Here is a 20,587-nt window from a genome sequence, read left to right on the forward strand (position 1 = left end):
ACAGAAGGAAAGACCCCCACTATCAAGCATCAGAGTCTTATGAATGAGCGTTGTAATAGTGTTGTGTTACAGGTTGAAGTTGACCTTTGACCCAGAGGGTCTTTAAGGTAGGTTCCTGTAGAAGGGAAGGGGGGCTGAACCAACAAAGTAAGTGCCTGTGGTTAACAAGAGACGGAGCTCAGGACGAGGAACTGCTCACATTTACCTCACATTCCTTCAGCTTCTCTTCATCCTCTCCTGAGGTCCATCCATCAGGGTGAGGGAAGGACAGACACGCCAGCAGCACTAAGAGCTATCCTATCAATAATACAAGCACATCCTTAAATTATAGGCCTAAACCAGTAGCTTGTAACACTATCATTAGCATATGTCAGGAAGCTCCAACCATACAACACAAAAAGAGTATCAAAGAACACAATGGGCTAGTTTCCCAGACCCAGATGAAACCTACTCCTGGACTTAAAAGAATGCTCATGCAGAGTCCCCACTGAAAGTGTTTTCTAGGAAAAATACTAATCTGGGTGTGGGAAATTGTCCTGCGTAAAGTAATTTGATGTCTCTCAGTCAGCGATAACCTCCTCTACCCTTCCTGGGAACCAAAGTGAGAGAAGAAGTCAATTCGCAACTTCCTGCACTTTTCCACTTCCTGTTTAACCACCCTGCATGCTGCTGTTGCAAAACAGGGCCAATGGGCCATGCCACCACTTCCCCACACTAGAATGACGCCAGGCTTCCTGCATACATACAGTACCACGAGGTAGACAGCAAAACAGTCCCTTCCCCTGCCTCCCACACATCTCTCTATCTCAGCAACATGACAGTCGCTCAGTCCTGCCAGGAAAGATTTGCACAAGACTCAGTTCAACGGCATAAGTAAAATGGATAGCCTGATCAGCAGAAAGGAGGATAGGTCAGATGAGGTCATTGTTCTGCTGGGAAACCAAATCCAAGCCCACTAGTACTAAAGAAGAACCAGCTAGCTATTGTGTTATTACATTGGAACAAGGTATAGACCACTAGCTAGACAACACATTAATAACCTAGCCTATAGGCCTATGTTTGGTAGGTAGGTAAGACTAGGTAGCATACACTTTACAGTTTTGGCTACCATCTTGGGTTCTTTTTCACATTACAGTCTGAGAGACCGTGTGAAACTCTTCAGAGGAGCCTGTGTGTCTGAGCTTAGAAAATAACTAAATTATCCCCCATCACAAAATGTAACACCAGAGCACAAGTGGGAAATTCACAGTGTAATACCTGCAGAACTATTAGAGAGATGAGAGAGGGAAGGGCCAAACTCTGCCCATCTGCAAACAATGATTCTCACACAGTGTTCTCAGTTGAAGTGCACACACACCTTAAGTGCCAGAACAAAGACATTATAAACACAGCCCACCCAGATAGACTCGACCTAATGATACAAGTACACACCTAAAACAGTTCCAGTGTGTGTAATAAGAGAAAGGGGTTACTGTCCAACATTGGGGTGCAAGAACAATTCTGACGGGCAAACCCAACACGGAGACAGAGGCACCTTAAAACCAGACTGGGAAGCAGCTAACATGCTGACTACACCGGTCACCTGTGTGCCATCGCACACGTTGATTTTGAACATCCACAACAGACACAATCTGGATACGTAGGTTGAAAGGTCAGGTCCAAACACATGAACCACTCATGGACATTTAGCTAGCTAGTTTAGCTAATTTGTCCTGGGTTATAAAGACTGGGTTGTTATTTTACTGGATCTTTGTAGAATGTTGACACATTTTGAGTCACACAAAATTGTGTGTTTCCTACTCTGACAATGAATCCACAGATAAAAGGGGAAACCCAGTTAGTTTCTAGTAATCTCTCATCCTGTAGTAGTAGTAGTAGCAGCAGAATCAGTAGTAGTAGTAGCAGCAGCAGCAGCAGAATCAGTAGTAGCAGCAGCAGAATCAGTAGTAGTAGGAGCAGTAGTAGCAGCAGAATCAGTAGTAGCAGAGTAGTAGCAGCAGAATCAGTAGTGAGTAGTAGCAGCAGCAGAATCAGTAGTAGCAGCAGCAGAATCAGTAGTAGTAGGAGCAGTAGTAGCAGCAGAATCAGTAGCAGCAGAATCAGTAGCAGCAGAATCAGTAGGAGTAGTAGTAGCAGCAGAATCAGTAGTAGCAGAATCAGTAGTAGTAGTAGTAGCAGCAGCAGAATCAGTAGTAGCAGAATCAGTAGGAGCAGTAGCAGCAGCAGCAGCAGAATCAGTAGTAGTAGCAGCAGCAGAATCAGTAGTAGTAGCAGCAGCGGCAGCAGAATCAGTAGTAGTAGTAGTAGTAGCAGCAGAAACATTAGTAGCAGAATCAGTAGTAGTAGGAGTAGTAGTAGCAGCAGAATCAGTAGTAGCAGGAGTAGTAGTAGCAGCAGAATCAGTAGTAGCAGAATCAGTAGTAGTAGCAGCAGAATCAGTAGTAGCAGAATCAGTAGTAGTAGCAGCAGAATCAGTAGTAGCAGAATCAGTAGTAGCAGAATCAGTAGGAGTAGTAGCAGCAGCAGAATCAGTAGTAGTAGCAGCAGCATCAGTAGTAGTAGCAGCAGCAGCATCAGTAGTAGGAGTAGCAGCAGAAACAGTAGTAGTAGTAGTAGGAGCAGCAGAATCAGTAGTAGCAGCAGTAGTCGTAGCAGTAGTAGTCGTAGCAGTAGGAGTAGTAGCAGCAGCAGAATCAGTAGTAGTAGTAGCAGCAGCAGAATCAGTAGTAGTAGTAGTAGTAGTAGTAGCAGCAGAAACAGTAGTAGTAGTAGCAGCAGCAGAATCAGTAGTAGTAGGAGTAGTAGTAGCAGCAGAATCAGTAGTAGCAGCAGCAGAATCAGTAGTAGCAGCAGCAGCAGAATCAGTAGCAGCAGCAGCAGAATCAGTAGCAGCAGCAGCAGAATCAGTAGCAGCAGCAGCAGAATCAGTAGCAGCAGCAGCAGAATCAGTAGCAGCAGAATCAGTAGCAGCAGAATCAGTAGCAGCAGCAGCAGAATCAGTAGCAGCAGAATCAGTAGCAGCAGAATCAGTAGCAGTAGCAGCAGAATCAGTAGTAGTCCTAGCAGCAGAATCAGTAGTAGTCCTAGCAGCAGAATCGGTAATAGTAGCAGCAGAATCGGTAGTAGTAGCAGCAGAATCGGTAGTAGTAGCAGCAAAATCGGTAATAGTCGTAGCAGCAGAATCGGTAATAGTCGTAGCAGCAGAATCAGTAATAGTCGTAGCAGCAGAATCAGTAATAGTCGTAGCAGCAGAATCAGTAATAGTCGTAGCAGCAGAATCAGTAATAGTCGTAGCAGAATCAGTAATAGTCGTAGCAGAATCAGTAATAGTCGTAGCAGAATCAGTAATAGTCGTAGCAGAATCAGCAGAATCAGTAGCAGTAGCAGCAGAATCAGTAGTAGTAGCAGCAGAATCAGTAGTAGTAGCAGCAGAATCAGTAGTAGCAGTAGCAGCAGAATCAGTAGAGTAACAGTAGCAGAATCAGTAGTAGCTGTAGCAGAATCAGTAGTAGTAGTATTAGTAGCAGAATCAGTAGAAGTAGTATTCTTTGGACTTTATATGGCGGTTGGCAACCAACTTTAAGGTGCATTACTACCACCAACTGGACTGGAGTGTGGACCTCAGTTCAGCTTTCAATCACCCACTTGGGTATATGCTCCTAAAAACCAATGAGGAGATGGGAAAGGCTGGACTTGCAGTGCATCAAGCATCAAAACTAGAACCAAGTTCTATTTTAGCGCCTGCTACGCAGATGCTCGTTGATACGCGCAAGCAGTTTAGATGAAATGATTGAATAACATGTGTACATTCATTTTGCAATGCTTGCGTATGAAACGCGGGCGGTATGGTCAGCATATAAATCAGTCTCAATTCCCCTACCTCTTAATGGAGCTATTAAGGTCTTAATAGAGTAAGGGAGGGACACACACTTCCCCTTTTCTGCCATTATTAAGCTAACCATTATCTGCTAATGGACCATGACAGGTTGACCTCAGTGAGGCATTGAAGAAGGAAAGCGACGCCCGGCGTCTCACTGGGCAGCATTGATGAAGTAATCAGAACATTACAATGAGCATCTTATTGAATTAATGGCCAATGTGGTTGTGTTTCTTTCTGAACAAGGTTATACAAGTGCCTCCACAGAGGGCACGGCAAACAGTGGTGGGCTTGTGTCCTAAGGGTGAGGCTGGTGCTCAGGAACTTGTGTCAAGACACTACAGAGACCAAGAGAGGTATAGGTTGCTAATCTAGCTCTGCAGTGTAGCCTATGCAAACTGGGTGCAATTGAGTTCAGCAGAAGGCTACAGCAAACCTCATACACAAACTATGATGCTAGAGAAGAATCTGCAAATGTACTGACTAGCACAACATGGGTGGTTTTAAGCCTAACTGTGTAAGCAAGAGTAAAAACTGAAATCCCCACAGAGACCTGAGAGGAAAGATGTTCTGCAAGTGATTATGAAAATATTAGCATAATGACATCATATAGATCTACTGCAGAATATTATAGGCTAGCAAATCAGGGTTCATTTTCATCTCATTTGTATGTCAGCAGGAATTCTTTCAATGATGAAAAAAACAAACAAGCTTGCTGCTATTGAAGACAACAGATGTTCTTCAACCTAGCTGCAAACCAGGAAATGGTGAACAGTACACCAGTGATGTCCTCTGTTTGAGATATGTAACAGGTCGTTCTTTACCATGCATGCAACCACACACATAAATATATATACATAAATATATATATACACACATAAACATATATATATATATATACACACACACACACACACACATATATATATATATTACACACACACATATATACATATATATATATATATATTACACACACACATATATATATATACATATATATATATATTACACACACACATATATACATACATATATATATATATATATATATATATATATATATATATATTTTACACACATTTCCTCAATATTTGACATTGCATTATTCCGGTGGTAGCAGGGAGGAGAAAAACACAGCTTCAGTCCCACTAATCCTCAAATCCCAAACTATACAGATGCTTGGTTACACAACAGTACAAGCCAGAGGTACAGCATCAACCTTGGATCACATTAATACTGTTAGCTAAATAGTGAGCCAGAAAATAGATTTCAATGGGAATGATCAATAGTCAAATGCCGACCTGTATAGTTAGCTAGGTAGATGACACTTGTTTTAATATGGTCAACTTTGCCTGGCTCGATAACTAGCTGAGTGGTCGACTAAAAAAAGCTAGGTGGTAGACAAAAAAAAAATGCTAGCTAGCCACCTGAGGAGCAAAGTTAGCTAACCAGTGTGCAGGCTGGTCTCATAGACAAGACGTACCATAGTAAACCAAAATCCATGACAGTCAAATTAGTATATGTTATGTTTGTTATGGTTATATAAAACAGAAGGTTACTTAAGGAGAACTCCACCCCAAAAAATATATTTTGGTATTTGTTTCATTAGTCCATTGTTGATATAGTCCAAAAATGTTTTGCATGTCAACAAACAAGTTTTCAAGAAATACTTTCAAAATACAGCCATATGATGCACTTTGCATCATATGATGCTACATTTGACTTCATATGATGCCCGATTCCACATCGACAGGACAGCAGTGGAGGTGGAAAGTTAAGTTCCTTGGTGTACATATCACCGACAAACTGAAATGGTCCACGCACACAGACAGTATGGTGAAAAAGGCAGAACAGCAACTCTTCAACCTCAGGAGGCTGAAAAAAATGTGGCTTGTCACCGAAAACTCTCACTAACTTCTACAGATGCACAATCGAGAGCATCCTGTCGGGCTGTATCACCGCCTGGTATGGCAACTGCACTGCCCACAACTGCAGGGCTCTCCAGAGGGTGATGAGATCTGCACAACGCATCATCGGGGGCAAACTACCTGCCCTCCAGGACACCTACAACACCCGATGTCACAGGAAGGCAAAAAAGATCAAGGACAATAACCACCCGAGCCACTGCCTGTTCACCCCGCTTCCATCCAGAAGGCGAGGTCAGTACAGGTGCATCAAAGCTAGGACAGCGATTGAAAAACAGCTTCTATCTCAAGGCCATCAGATTGTTAAACAGCCATCACTAGCACAGAGAGGCGGCTGCCTACCTACAGACTTGATATAATTGGCCACTTTAATAAATGGAACAATAGTCACTTTAATAATGCCACTTTAAGAATGTTTACATATCTCACATGACTTATCTCATATGTATATACTCTATACGTATCCTACACTATCTATTGCATCTTAGCCACTCTGTCACTGCTCATCCATACATTTATATATTCTTATCCCATTCCTTTACTAGATTGTGTGTATTAGGTTTTGTTGTGGAATTGTTAGATATTAGGTTTTGTTGTGGAATTGTTAGATATTACCTGTTAGATACTGCTGCACTGTCGGATCTAGAAGCATAAGCATTTCACTACACTCGCAATAACATCTGCTAACCATGTGTATGTGACCAATACAATTTGATTTGCGTAATACTAGTGAACGTCTAGCAACCCAAATGTTGAGTGCTCAAAACTCATAAACTAAGGATTCTAGCTTTATTTATAACTTAATTAATTCAACTCATTGTAAAAAATTAAATAAAAAGTTATAGAGCCCTATCTATTTTGAGTGTCCCGGATATTCGTTTACTATGGGCGCGTTCGTAAATTCCTTCTGGCTATCTATTCCGATTTCAGGGCCCTCGGAGTTTGCCAGAGCGCAGAATAAGTGATGAATTTACAATGCTCAACACCCGTTGAATATGGCCGGTGTCAGTAAAAGTCGGCAAAAGGCATAATTAAATTGTTGCCAGCAGCACAGATACTGTCACCAACGTTGTGGATGACATGAAAACAGCCTTAACCAGCTCTGCTAGGGCAAGTAAAATGGTCAGAGTGGGGTACTATCTCATTTGTGTCTGGAAGTAGCTAGCAAGCTAGCCAATTAGCTTGGGTGCTTGACTACTGTTGTGAGGTCAGAACGCTCCGTTCAACCCTAATCCTCCGCCAGAGCGTCCAGTGACCGCTCTGAATTTAAGAACGGACAATCTGACAACACTCTGAATTTACGAACTCCCAGAGCGCACTATGAGCACTCTGGCACCCCAAATGTAATTTACAAACACACCCTATGTTACGTCTACCCCTGAGTCCAGGTTGCAGTGTGAAAAGACTGCAGCAGCAGGTGACACGTTTATTAACTATAGTAAAACACACATATCATAGTCAGACTTCTTGCCTAGACACTTTCACATATAGCGGCTTACCAGTTAGTTGCTACTACCACTGTAAACTGGTTAACTGATTGGAGCCAGCTAACGTTAGCTAGCTACCGGTAAATTGACGTTATGTGGCTAGCTAGTTAGCCAACAGCGAGTTTACTAGCCAAATAGATATCTGTATCTGGTTAGTTAGTAAACTATCATATTGTAATGAAACAGCAGGGAACTATATTATTATTAATATTATTGTACTAGATATCGCGAAAATCTGTCTCTATTTAGTTACCTATAGCTAGCACAGCAGACACCCAACTCACAAGACAATTGCAGTTCGAAATGGAAAGAGACGGGGAGGGGGAGATAGCTAACGGTTAGCTAGCTAGTAAGTAGCTAGTTAGCAGACATGTTTGCGGCCTGTCAACGCGGAATGAAAAGGTCACTCATTCAATCACATGTGTACCTACAGTATGCCAGAGCAGGAGGTGCAGACGAAAGACCCCACCGTCATGTTGGCATAGGTTGGGCCGCGCTGATCGCAGTCAAAGCACTTTCTGTTGGGAGGCAAACTCGTCATTTCTCTCAGCATCTTCAGGTGTTTCTCCTCCTGCTTTCTTTTCGCACTCGCCGCCATGACTGGGACAAATAGGGGAAGAAAATAAAGCCAGGGAAGGATGGGTAATTACAAGCAAAGGGAAAAGCTTTCGCTGCTAAACGGGTACCGACTCTGTCTGAAAGGAACGGAGTAGAGCGGCTACTTGTGCAGTCGACTGAACGAGGAGTCACGCACTACCCGCGCTTGGTTTCCATGGGCAAACCAGCGCCACCCAGCAGCTTGACACTTATCATTGCATCATGTGTCCTAATTCCAGGCACATTCCTTTTCATCATACAAAGAGGAAACACCCATCATCTCATACATCTTAAGATGTGCATCTATTATTATGGTATCATTACATTGGAACAAGAATTAGAGGAATAGAATAGTTAGAAGAGAATAGAATTGAAGATGTCAGAGATGTGTAGAAGATATGTATGTCACCTTGGGCGATTATGTGTTATAGATTTCAATGATCATAAATTGCTTATTTATTAGTGGTGGAACACTATTTGAGAATGTGCTATTCTCACTGCTTTTCTTATCATTCAGAAAAAAACAGCACACAACGTTGAGGTACATATAGTGTGATGAATTGAAATGCATTGAAAGTAAAATAAAAGGCTGCTATGCCCGTCTGAGTGACTGTGCTTCACATCCATGGCTCCTACTGTATAAAAACAAGTGCTGTTTATTGGAACATACATCACTGTGGCCAAGCTTCCTGCCATCCAGGACCTCTATACCAGTTAGAGGAAGGCCCTAAAAATTGCCAAAGACTCCAGCCACCCTAGTCATAGATTGTTCTCTCTGCTACCGCACTGCAATCGGTACCGGAGCACCAAGTCTAGGTCCCAATAGCTTCTTTACAGCTTCTACCCCCAAGCCATAAGACTCCTGAACAGCTAATCAAATGGCTACCCAGACTATTTGCATTGCCCCCCCCTCCCACCCCACCCCCATTTTTAAGCTGCTGCTGCTCTGTTTATTATCCATGCATAGTCACTTTACCTCTACCTACATGTACATATTACCTCAATTACCCAGACATTGACTTTGTACCGGTACCCCCTGTATGTAGCCTCAATACTGTTATTTTATTGTTGCTCCTTAATTATTTGTTATTTTTCTATTTTATTTATTTTTTACTTCAGTTTATTTTAGTAACTACTTTCTTAACACATTTTTTCTTGAAACTGCGTTGTTGGTTAAGGGCTTGTAAGTAAGCGTTTCACTGTAAGGTCTACACCTGTTGTATTCGGCACGTGACAAATACAATTTGATTTGAACTCCAAGGGTGACTAAGTCCCACTGAGTAACCTACATCTGAGAGAAGATCTGCTTTGGCAGCTTACCTTGGAGGACACTGGCTTAAAATAGGTCAAGAGTACAGGGCATGTATTCATAAAGCATCTCAGAATAGGTGTGCTGATCTAGGATCAGGTTGCCCCTCTTGTCATGATTCAAAAGTCAAAACTTATCCTAGATCAGAATTCCTTCTTTGAGATGCTTTTTGAATCCGGGCCAAGAAACATTAGTCTCTCAATACAAAGGTATCAGTGCAGATAAATAAGTGCAGATGTTAATTTTAAGACATTATACAGATGAACATGAATGAGGATGCAACCCCTTCTACCCTGCTCTGTGATCCTAGTGGTGAATATATTGGGATGTAGGCCTATTAGGGCTGGCCTACACTTCTTGCCTGCAGATAGAGCCCTTCATTCTCCACCTAAAGGCTAAATGACTGCTTCAAAAATGAACGGACGAGAAAGAAGGAAGCTAGGCCCACAGGTTCTGCTGCCGATGCGTCGAGGGACCAGGGAGGGATGATAGCACAGTTGGCATGAAGTGGACCAGATGGAGAGTGAAATGAGTGTATATTACACACCCACATGTAACATCACTGTTCAGCCATGCTATGTTCTGCTTACAATCACTACAGATAAAATACTCAATTTGTAATAATTACAGAATCCAAATACTTTCTGTAAAAGTAATTTGATGTAAAAGACAGATTACCCAGTTGAGGTCTAAGAGCAATTATCCAGTTGGTTCCCATCATGTGCAAATAAATGCACAATAAAAGTGCATTTGCAAAGTGCCAAAACGGGTGTCTATACTGGTGTCAGACTTTTCATAGTAAAATACAGCTTTAATAAACCAGGCCAGACTCAAGTCGAGTTCTCACTCCAAGTTCTGCCGATTGGTAGCAGTGGCATTTGCAGAGGATAAAAATAGGGAGCCACATCTCCCACTATGGATGTCAGGGACATTGTCCTGGCAACCAATCACAGCAGGTGATCCTGACTAGCCCAAAAATGACCTTCCAATTTATAGTGTCGTGGATTCTTCTCTTGTGATATCAATCCAGACATTTTGCACATTGCTAACCCATGTTTTTTTTTAGAGCAGACTAATATCAACTGTTGTGGGACAGTCATACATCAATGAATAACACCTAATAATAAGCAGACAGGATAAACCAAAGATGGTATAATAAACATTCTTTCAAGAGACGTGCTCAGGGATACATATTTATTATGGACATGAAACATTTTGCTTTTACATCAATATTATATTACACAAAAAAAAAAACAGTATTTTGCCAAAGGACAGTCCTCTAATTTACAGGGCTGAGCAGACCACATAGTTTGGAGGGTATTCCTAGGTCTGGGGTTATGAGTCTGTGAGAGGTTGGTCTTAATAGGCTAAGGGAACCACTTGACTTTGACCCTCTGGCGTGTCATGAGCTGTCATCAACTGATGGAAGACATCATAGTGCTTGGAGTGACCTTAAGCTGCTGCTGATGGATTGAGGGTAGGAGCCCGAGCTGCTCCTCTGCTGCAGAGAAGTCACAGGGTCTCCGGTTCTCAGTGTAGCCATAGATTTTCCTCAGGGCCACGCGTGCCGACTCCTCCTCTGCAGCCAGAACGGTCTCCCCTGGAGCCTCGGCAAAAATCTTCTTATCACTGAGGACACAAACACACACACTCACTCAGTAGCATAATCAATAAACAAACTACCGGCAGAACACTACCACATACCTCTCACACACTCCATAAGTAACGGCAAGAGTTTTTCCTGATCATCTGCCCCGACCAGGGAAAAAAAATACTTTAGGTCCTGGGTCACAGCGTATTCCTGGTCAGGTCTCGGGATCAGGAAAACCTCCTGGCTTTATCAGGAGGCATACTGATGGGAGTGGCCAGTGAGGCGTACCTGTACAGCCCTACAAAGTAGAGTGGGAGCACGGTGCCGGCCGACCTGGTGAGGCGAGGCTCTGGGAGGGCCACGTTCCTCTTGGACAGCTCCTCCAACAGCAGCCCCATAGGGTTCACCACCGACCACATTTCAAACAGGTCTTTACCTACCAACTGGGTGACCAGGAAATCCTGGTGGGAGAGAAGAGGGCATGGGAGGTGTGATCATCTTTAGATACACAAGCAATCTAATGTTCATTTGAAATGTTTAATCTTAACCGTTAGTTGGGTGTGTGTTGAAAGTTGTGAGGATCTTCCTCTTACCCGAAGGAAAAGGCGTGCTCTCTCAGCTCCACTGCTCTCCTGGAGTGCTCCGATCACAGCGAGGAACGTACTGTGCAATACTTCATCAAGGACAGGGAATTGAGCACTCATAGTTAGGTCCTCGATGGCGAGGTTCCGCGCCACATGGCAAACTACTGGATGACTGGTCAGGTGGCCGACAACGGCGACCACTCCTTTGCTGGGCAGGCTAGGGAAGCTGGCCCTGCACCAGTCAGACAGGAAGCTCTTGGTGAACTCCAAGCCCTGTGTGTTCAGCTGAATGTTGTCCCCCAGGACCAGAGCGGCCGTTTCAGAGTCCACGCAGAGTGCCTGCCTCCTCTCTTTCTCTGACTGAATGTAACAGGGGTTCACGAAGGCTATCTTCAGGAGCTCTGGGGAGAAGTTTTCTTTAAGGCGGCTGCTGAATGCCTGGACCTCTGCATGGTAGTCCCAGTTAGGTTTTTGAGAGCTAGAAGACAGAACATAGGGAAATTAATAACTAAGACCACGGTGCATGTAATCAGTATATAGCTAAGATACAGTAGTCTATATTGGCTATAATATAGTAATTTCTGCTAACGTTAACCATGAGCACCAACACCAATGGCCTTGACTTGATCCCTATGATACCAAGCTATCTTAGCTAGCATTACCGTGGCTTAGGTGGTGGAAGCCCTTCTATCTTCAACTTTCTTTCCATCAAGAGTATATGCTTTCATCCATCGCTTCTTCTCTCGGGTCTGTGTAAGGAGTACATTTCTACACACATGATGATAGTGAATTCCAAATGTTAGCACACCACGATGTACAATGTATCCGGATGCCATGACAGTTTCTGACGGTGTGTAACAATAAACACGTTCCGGACCGCAACCCTAAAGCGCTAAATTAGTTCCAGTTTAGAAAATGATCAGAAGAGGGTTCCAACTTCCAAACATAGACGTGGTTCCAATTTCCATTGTAATAACAATATACTTCATACTAATGAAGTGTTAGGGAGTAGTGACCTACATTTAGTTCAACTAGTAATTTAATTATATTTAGCAGTAGCTTGGTGTAGGCTAAATCACATTGTGTTCAAAAGGCTAAATTACACATTCTTTAACATCAGACCCAAGAGTGATATGTTCTTGCAATTTGTAGTCTATGACATTTAGATGTGATAATTGTTCATGAAGTAGTTTGGAGGTAGTGAACTACTTTTTCTAAGTAACTTTAGTTCAGTAAACTATACTGCTCAAAAAAATAAAGGGAACACTAAAATAACACATCCTAGATCTGAATGAATGAAATAATCTTATTAAATACTTTTTTCTTTACATAGTCGAATGTGCTGACAACAAAATTACACAAAAATAATCAATGGAAATCCAATTTATCAACCCATGGAGGTCTGGATTTGGAGTCACACTCAAAATTAAAGTGGAAAACCACACTACAGGCTGATCCAACTTTGATGTAATGTCCTTAAAACGAGTCAAAATGAGGCTCAGTAGTGTGTGTGGCCTCCACGTGTCTTTATGACCTCCCTACAATGCCTGGGCATGCTCCTGGTGAGGTGGCGGATGGTCTCCTGAGGGATCTCCTCCCAGACCTGGACTAAAGCATCCATCAACTCCTGGACAGTCTGTGGTGCAATGTGGCATTGGTGGATGGAGTGAGACATGAGGTCCCAGATGTGCTCAATTGGATTCAGGTCTGGGGAACGGGCGGGCCAGTCCATAGCATCAATGCCTTCCTCTTGCAGGAACTGCTGACACACTCCAGCCACATGAGGTCTAGCATTGTCTTGCATTAGGAGGAACCCAGGGCCAACCGCACCAGCATATGGTCTCACAAGGGGTCTGAGGATCTCATCTCGGTACCTAATGGCAGTCAGGCTACCTCTGGCGAGCACATGGAGGGCTGTGCGGCCCCCCAAAGAAATGCCACCCCACACCATGACTGACCCACCGCCAAACCGGTCATGCTGGAGGATGTTGCAGGCAGCAGAACGTTCTCCACGGCGTCTCCAGACTCTGTCACGTCTGTCACGTGCTCAGTGTGAACCTGCTTTCATCTGTGAAGAGCACCGGGCGCCAGTGGCGAATTTGCCAATCTTGGTGTTCTCTGGCAAATGCCAAACGTCCTGCACGGTGTTGGGCTGTAAGCACAACCCCCACCTGTGGACGTCGGGCCCTCATACCACCCTCATGGAGTCTGTTTCTGACCGTTTGAGCAGACACATGCACATTTGTGGCCTGCTGGAGGTCATTTTGCAGGGCTCTGGCAGCGCTCCTCCTTGCACTAAGGCCGAGGTAGCGGTCCTGCTGCTGGGTTGTTGCCCTCTGACGGCCTCCTCCACGTCTCCTGATGTACTGGCCTGTCTCCTGGTAGCGCCTCCATGCTCTGGACACTACGCTGACAGACACAGCAAACCTTCTTGCCACAGCTCGCGTTGATGTGCCATCCTGGATGAGCTGCACTAGCTGAGCCACTTGTGTGGGTTGTAGACTCCGTCTCATGCTACCACTAGAGTGAATGCGCCGCCAGCATTCAAAAGTGACCAAAACATCAGCCAGGAAGCATAGGATGTGAGAAATGGTCTGTGGTCCCCACCTGCAGAACCACTCCTTTATTGGGGGTGTCTTGCTAATTGCCTATAATTTCCACCTGTTGTCTATTCCATTTGCACAACAGCATGTGAAATTTATTGTCAATCAGTGTTGCTTCCTAAGTGAACAGTTTGATTTCACAGAAGTGTGATTGACTTGGAGTTACATTGTGTTGTTTAAGTGTTCCCTTTATTTTTTTGAGCAGTGTATATTTTTCTTAAGGGTAGCTTTAGCGTAGCTTAAGTTCTTCCAGTGTGAAGTAATTAGTAGCTCCGTAAACTATATTTTCATAGTAGATTCCCCAACACTGCTAATTAATACCGGTAACAACTAATATATCTAAACTCAAACATCAGAATTTGCTATTTTGTCATTTATTCAAATACAATTGTATGAATCTCAGCATAATATGCTGGTACATTATGACTGAAAACTACAACCAATTTGGAAAAATTGTGCTCCAGCCAGCAAGTTCTTGCTAAAAAAAAAGGTAGGAACTGAAGATAAAATATGAGAAAAAGCATATCATGCCTATGGCTTGGTGGATATGGGTCATTCATAATGAATCAAATGGTGTAATAGCAATAGTGTGACTATGTTTCCTTGCAGTATTATACATCAATTAAACCCATCAGCAAATTTCACATTATGTATTATATTACAATTTAAGAGTAGTACTTCACAACATTTTTACATCTTTTCACATCACTCCAGTCCCAAATAAATATTTAACATATGTAGCCCATTTCGATTTGTCTCCAATGTGGCTTATTCTTTCCTTTTCTTTAGACATCTTATCTGTTGGAAATGCCTCAGGGGCAATGATTACAACTGAGTAACATTAAGAAATATTTACAGCCGAGTCAAGCTTTGCTTCTTAAGCGAAAAAAATACAATTATATAGCATTGTAAAAAAGATGTACAAGTACATGGTTACAATAAAATTAAATGAAAACAAACATCCCATTGCCCAATAGCAAGGCCATCCAGCGATGGGACTAAGTGCAGAGAGTACATTTTGCTAACATTGACACAGAAGAGGAGAGGCTTTGTTCTCCACTTCTAGCGGCGGAACCAAACCCAGCTGTTGATAAGCCAGAAGGCTACGGTGACGGAGTACATGATCATCTCACGCTTGGCCCTCTCCTTGTTCTCCTCTTCTATGAGCTGGAGCCTCCGGTTCAGCTTGATGATCTATAGGCACACCAATGACAATCACATCAACACCACCAACCAATATAGCCAAAACAAAACATGTGGGCTTAATGATATACCTTCCATAGAAGTACAGTACAGTCTAAATATATTAGGAGCAGACCTGCCGTCGAAGTGTTGCTGCATCTACGACAGCCATGTCATCAGGAGCCATGGAAACATCCAGAGTAGTGTCTAGAGTGGCCAGGGCAAGCCTGGGGTGAAGAGAAATAGACCAAACACATCCTGGTTAACAATTTCTATCATGGATCAGGCATGATGATCTTTCTGATCGTTGATCAATGATGATGTAAAAGACAGACTGTCAATCAACTATTGTCAATGTATTTCTATTATAAATAAATTGACAATACATTGACAACAGTTCAATAGACACGCATTACTCATTGCGCAACTATCTGCGCAACTATCTTCTCAACTATTATTGACAGCAACACTCATCCTCTTCTGACAATAACTATAGCCTATATGATGAAAGGAAAGGGAGAGGAGGAAAAAGAAGGGAGAATTAGAGAGAGAGAGAGAGAGAGAGAGCGAAAGAGAGAGAAAGAGAGAGAGAAAGAAAGAGAGAAAGAGAGAGAAAGAGGGGTGAAGTCTACGTGCCAGGTGGAGTTACCTGGATTCATGCAGAGTATTAGAGGTCAAGGCAGACCCCCCTCGCAGCGATGGCTTGCTGAAGAAGGCAGAAACAGGGAAGGGAGAGAGGAAGCAATAGAGATAGAGCAGCACGCCAAAGTAGTGTCTCACACACGCAATCCCAAAGTCTCTCACACTCACTCTTGAAATTCATAGTTCCAATGTCTCAGGACTTTGATCATACAGTGTAAAACAGACCTCTGTAAGACTACCAATATATTCATCTCCAATACACATCACTACATAGGTTGGCTGTTGACATTGCTTGATAATGGCCTTACAGCACATGGATCGAGCAAGAACAGCACGAATTTAAAACTCAACTGTTTTCCATGAAAATATGACTTCGCTTTGCACACTACTCTCCTCTCAACCAATTCAGTCAAGCCCTGAGTGAGGCCACAGCTCAATAACAGCACATGAGACTAAGTCAATCTTGATTTGCAATGATAAATAAATATACATCATGACATATTAATAGTGTTACAAATTACCAGGTGTTCCCTACCCATTGCCCCAAAAGAAATGATCAAAATACGGTCAAGAAAAATCATTTTGTTCATTGAGCAAATGTCTAAATTATACGATTATAATTTTTTTCAATTGTCCAGCAGCCGAGAACTGATTTGATGACCCTGTCCATGCGAAAGAGACAACAGCAGGGACTTCATTGCCTCAGAGAGGATTAATACAATTGTGTTGCATTGAATTGAGGGGTTAATCTCTGCACGGTGAGCAGAGTGGGAGAGGTCAGCCTAGAGATGACCTTAAGAGGAAGGATCATGGGGTCACCTGCGGTGGTTCTCGTCCAGAACCTCCAAGACCTGCTGGTAGGCCCGGCGCGTGGTGGACTGGATGAAAGAGAGAACGCCGCTAGCGCTGTACAGGTTCTGTTCGTCCTCGGCCATGGCGAGAGGGGGGCAGGCGCGGAGAGGGGCTGGGAGGGACAGGGTCACACTGCCCCCACCAACATGAGTGGCCAAGCCAGAGAAAACAGAGCAGAGAGAGAGAGGGGAGAGGGGGAGAGAGAGTGAAGGAGAGGGAGGGGAGAAAGACCATCCGCACTTTACTCACTGTGCAGAGATAACAGTCACCAAAGCGTGACAGAGATGGTACTGATGGGGTGATGTCAAACAGATCATACTAGTGCACCACTGAACTATACCTAACCCTCTACCAGGAAGGGAGATACGGACACAAAAGCATGGAAAGGTCCTAATTAAGGTCCCAATGAGTCATCCCCCACAAAGATGCTGTGAACAAAATAGGATCCCCAAGGACGTTGTATAGTGAAATAAGCTTTAACAAATTAAATGGCTCTATGCCATGTTTACTGTAAGGTGTCTCTCCCTGGTACAGTATAGTAAATTCATAGGTTAATAGTGAAGAGAATTAAGAGTACGTTTTAGTACCATGCTCAGGACAGGAGGGAGCTGCACTAATCTCACACTGACACAGAACTGCAACAGCACAGGGTGCAGACCCAGATACAACTACCAACCAAACAGGCTACAGACTGGGCAACACCACCGGCTAGAAACAGACACCCAACTACAGCCAAATCATTATCACAACAAATGAACAGAGTGAAAGATGGACAAACAGGCCAGCAGACAGGGAAAACCACTGGACAGTTGGAAGGAGGAAAGAAGAACAGGCTTGCGGAAGAGGAGAGGGGTGTGGTGGTGGTGGATTGTGCATGGCACTACTGGGGTATGGACCACAGTTGATAGGATACTTACGTTGAATCGTTTCTGGCAATCTGGCTATTGTGACGGACAGTGGTGTTCTCGCTGGCTGAACGTTCCCGCCGCAACCGCCCTTGCGAACGCACCTATGAGGAGTGGAGAACACGTAAATACTGATATCCTCTTCCTGTAAAATATGGACTTTGCCGTCACTTTCAAATAAACTCCCCATTGTCAGTGTAGAGGAAGTGGTTCTATGAACTATGCTCACAAGACAAATGGCTTTGCCAGAGATCTGAACATTTGTGTAAGCTCACAGAACTAATGTCTAGGCTTTAGCTCAGAGGGCTACCACAGTCTTGAGCTGCTTGGATGACCAGAGTTTGATACTGCTTGTTCACACATGCCTGGTCCATTGCATCACCCCATCAGTACGATCTCTGTCCATTTCTAGACTCTCCCGCCCCCACTACCTTACCTCCTCACTGGGCTGGGCTGGGGCTGCACTGCGCTCCATTTCCATGAAGTCCAGTGGCCGCTCATTGAGGGTGAGGACCCGAGGAGGGGTCTTCAAGGACAGGCTCTCTAGCGGGGTGGACTGGATCAGGTCCAGGTCTCTGGGTCTGGGGAACTGGGAGTCCTCACTGTCTCCTGAGAAAAGCAGTCAGGCAGGGTGTCACATAAGGGCCAATACAGGGTTATGTTCAGTAAGACTAAAATCGTTTGCAATGGAAAATGAAACTAGTGTCAGTGAGAACCCCATCCATTTGAAAACAATTTATCCCGTTTCGAGCCTAATGAACATGGCCCAGGAGTATCAACACTACAAAGACCCTATGGAGGACCAACGTAATAGCTACCGGACATTACGATCCTCTCTGGGACCTGCATCATGACGTTGTGCAGGTCACGTGAGCCTGCCTCAGGGTTGTCATGACCGTAGGGGCCCATTTTGAGCATCTCTGGGATCCTCATGCGCTGGCTGATGCCCTCTGTGTACTCCAGCTCGTAGTGGATGCGGTTCATCTCCGCCATCTCTGCAGTAGGAGAGGGGAATGCCGCTCCGTTCATTTGGCTGGAAAATATACAAAGAAAAAATATTTTCACTTTCAATATCAGCTGACCCAACTAACTGGTTACACAATACAGTTTGGGATTCCCTTTGACAACAATAATACAATGGCAAGCAAGTTTAACTTTTATCTATTAAGAGAAGAGGTCCTAAAATAAATGGTTATCCATGTAGCCACATATAGGCTTATTTTTAACTATACCCCAGGAACCCTTGATGGTGGTCTTCTTTATGAATTAAAATAGAACGAATTCTCGTGACGCCATCATGTGATAAGAATAAAAGAAGCATCTGAATCAAAGGCCTGAATGCATTGCCACTCTCCAGATGAGGACCACTTACTAATACCAAACTTACAGTAGTATTTTCACCAATGAAACCAAAATAGACCTTGGATGACTGGAATATCAACTAAAATAGCTCGCTATGTCTCGAGCTGGCTAGCAAGCTATCTAAGTTAGCTAGCTAGTTCTGTTGGTGCGATTAGTGTCTGTAATGTTTACCGAAATAAAGCCCCATAAATGCAATTCCAAGCATTATTCAGGGAGTAGCAAGCTAACTACTGACTGCGGCCTGACCAGATACTTTGAAATGTCTGTATGACAGACAGTTAGCTAGCACGTCACTAGCATGCTAGCTTTTCGAAACACCATTTCTAGCTGACCAGCAAGCTAACGTTAGCTGATAGTAGTAGCTAGCTGGCCTTACCCTTTGGTTTGTTCTTCTCCCAGCGATTAAATATACGTGCAAAAACGGATATGGTCCAGCTGAAGATTCAAGGGTGCATTACAGAGGATGTAGCATCTTTAGATGTTGATTCCAGGAGGCTGAAAGGGACAACAACGTATATTACCGCCCTGAATGAATGTCATGGATGGTGGACCCAAACAGGAAGTTGTTTACGTCACATGAAAATTATTGTTTTCCATACTGTAAAATACCTGTTATTATATCTGTGATAATTATTTCTACAGGGGTGGAAGAAGTACAAAATTGTCATATTTGAGTAAAAGTAAAGATACCTTAATAGAAAATTACTCAAGTAAAAGTAAAAGTGATCCAGTAAAATACTACTTGGGTCAAAGTCTAAAAGTATTTGGTTTTCATTTAAGTATCAAAAGCACATGCAATTGCTCGAATATACTTAAGTATCAAAAGTAAAAGTATAAATCATTTCAAATTACTTATATTAATCAATCCAGACGGCACCATTTTCTTGCGTTTTTAAATGTAAATATAGCCAGGGCCACACTCTAACACTCAGACATAATTTACAAACAAAGCATTTGTGTTTAGTGAGTCCGCCAGATCAGAGGCAGTAGGGGTGACCAGGGATGTTCTGTTGTGCGTGCATTTGACTATTTTCCAGTCCTGCTAAGCATTCAAAATGTGTCAGGGAAAATGTATGGAGTAAAAAGTACCTTTTTTTTTAGGAACGTAGTGAGGTAAAAGTAAGTTGTCAAAATATAAATAGAAAAGTAGATACCATAAAAACTACTTAAATAGTACTTTAAAGTATTTTTAAGTACGTACTTTACACCACTGGATTTCTGCACTCACATGGTGGGTACTTATTAACCATGGGTCAAAACATATTTAAGCAAACGTTTTTATTGTTTGATCATAAGAATGAATAGCTTTTCCTAAAATGTTGCCTGATGTATTATTCACTGATACAAATGATTTAGCCTACTTATTCAGCAGTTGTATCACAATTATTTGAGGGTTGGAGCAAAAACATGTGCAGAGATTGAGAGGGAGATAGAGAGAGTTAAAGAGAGTATGAATGCAGAGATTATAGAAGACACCGTGAAAGCTCTCTACAAACTGCTGGAGAAGATCAATAAGTAGGGAGAGAAGGTGGAAATAAAAGAGAATGTGTTGGAGAAGACAAGGAGTGGAGAGTGCAAAGGAGGAAATGAAGAAGAAGAAGAAGAACGAGGGGTAGAGAGGAAGGGAGGAAGGGGAAGGTGACAATGCAGAGATAGGTGGTGAAGAAG

The 20,587-nt window shown here is 43.2% G+C and overlaps 3 protein-coding genes across 12 annotated transcripts in view; all 3 read right to left on the bottom strand.

The window, feature by feature from the left end:
* The window catches only part of LOC106580911 (arf-GAP domain and FG repeat-containing protein 1), a 95,374-nt gene extending 87,277 nt beyond the window's left edge, over window positions 1-8,097 (bottom strand). For 3 of the 7 annotated variants that reach the window (XM_014162455.2, XM_014162454.2, XM_014162452.2), the window contains exon 1: window positions 7,724-8,095. In XM_014162455.2, coding sequence (XP_014017930.2) covers window positions 7,724-7,890 — 167 coding nt within the window. In that variant the 5' untranslated portion in view covers window positions 7,891-8,095. Of the gene's footprint in view, window positions 1-7,723 lie in introns of all 7 variants that reach the window. The other 4 variants (XM_014162453.2, XM_014162451.2, XM_014162449.2 and 1 more) reach the window with 3 other exon arrangements.
* Window positions 8,098-10,378: 2,281 nt separating this feature from the next.
* On the bottom strand, window positions 10,379-12,245 carry LOC106580952 (39S ribosomal protein L44, mitochondrial). Its single transcript, XM_014162543.2, has 4 exons — window positions 12,036-12,245; window positions 11,383-11,851; window positions 11,078-11,250; window positions 10,379-10,827 (listed from the first exon to the last, which is right to left on the bottom strand). The coding sequence occupies exons 1-4, from the start codon at window positions 12,080-12,082 to the stop codon at window positions 10,614-10,616; spliced, it is 903 nt and encodes a 300-aa protein (XP_014018018.2). The 5' UTR covers window positions 12,083-12,245; the 3' UTR covers window positions 10,379-10,613.
* A 2,089-nt stretch (window positions 12,246-14,334) lies between these two features.
* LOC106580918 (mitochondrial fission factor homolog B) lies at window positions 14,335-19,487 on the bottom strand. 4 transcript variants are annotated; one of them, XM_014162474.2, is made up of 8 exons: window positions 19,296-19,487; window positions 18,376-18,590; window positions 17,994-18,166; window positions 17,570-17,661; window positions 16,620-16,784; window positions 15,808-15,864; window positions 15,295-15,385; window positions 14,335-15,170 (listed from the first exon to the last, which is right to left on the bottom strand). In XM_014162474.2, exons 2-8 carry the CDS (start codon window positions 18,584-18,586, stop codon window positions 15,039-15,041), a joined length of 921 nt encoding a protein of 306 aa, XP_014017949.2. In that variant the 5' UTR covers window positions 18,587-18,590; window positions 19,296-19,487; the 3' UTR covers window positions 14,335-15,038. The 4 variants fall into 4 exon arrangements, with proteins under 4 accessions (XP_014017949.2, XP_014017951.2, XP_014017950.2 ...); XM_014162476.2 differs by lacking the exon at window positions 16,620-16,784; XM_014162475.2 differs by lacking the exon at window positions 15,808-15,864.
* Window positions 19,488-20,587: the final 1,100 nt, after the last annotated feature.

This window comes from Salmo salar, chromosome ssa20 (genome assembly GCF_905237065.1).
Source record: "Salmo salar chromosome ssa20, Ssal_v3.1, whole genome shotgun sequence".
Lineage (NCBI taxonomy): Eukaryota > Metazoa > Chordata > Actinopteri > Salmoniformes > Salmonidae > Salmo > Salmo salar.

Excerpts from the sequence above, each read along its gene's own strand:
- LOC106580952 (XM_014162543.2), bottom strand. The coding sequence starts at position 12,082 with ATGGAAAGAAAGTTGAAGATAGAAGGGCTTCCACCACCTAAGCCACG. Across the intron at positions 11,251-11,382 it reads GAGCACGCCTTTTCCTTCGG|GATTTCCTGGTCACCCAGTT; the intron begins GTAAGAGGAAGA and ends CTCTCCCACCAG. Across the intron at positions 10,828-11,077 it reads TACTTTGTAGGGCTGTACAG|TGATAAGAAGATTTTTGCCG; the intron begins GTACGCCTCACT and ends TTGTGTCCTCAG.
- LOC106580918 (XM_014162474.2), bottom strand. The coding sequence starts at position 18,586 with ATGAACGGAGCGGCATTCCCCTCTCCTACTGCAGAGATGGCGGAGATG. Across the intron at positions 15,865-16,619 it reads CTGGACGAGAACCACCGCAG|CAAGCCATCGCTGCGAGGGG; the intron begins GTGACCCCATGA and ends TGCCTTCTTCAG. Across the intron at positions 15,171-15,294 it reads CAGCAACACTTCGACGGCAG|ATCATCAAGCTGAACCGGAG; the intron begins GTCTGCTCCTAA and ends GTGTGCCTATAG.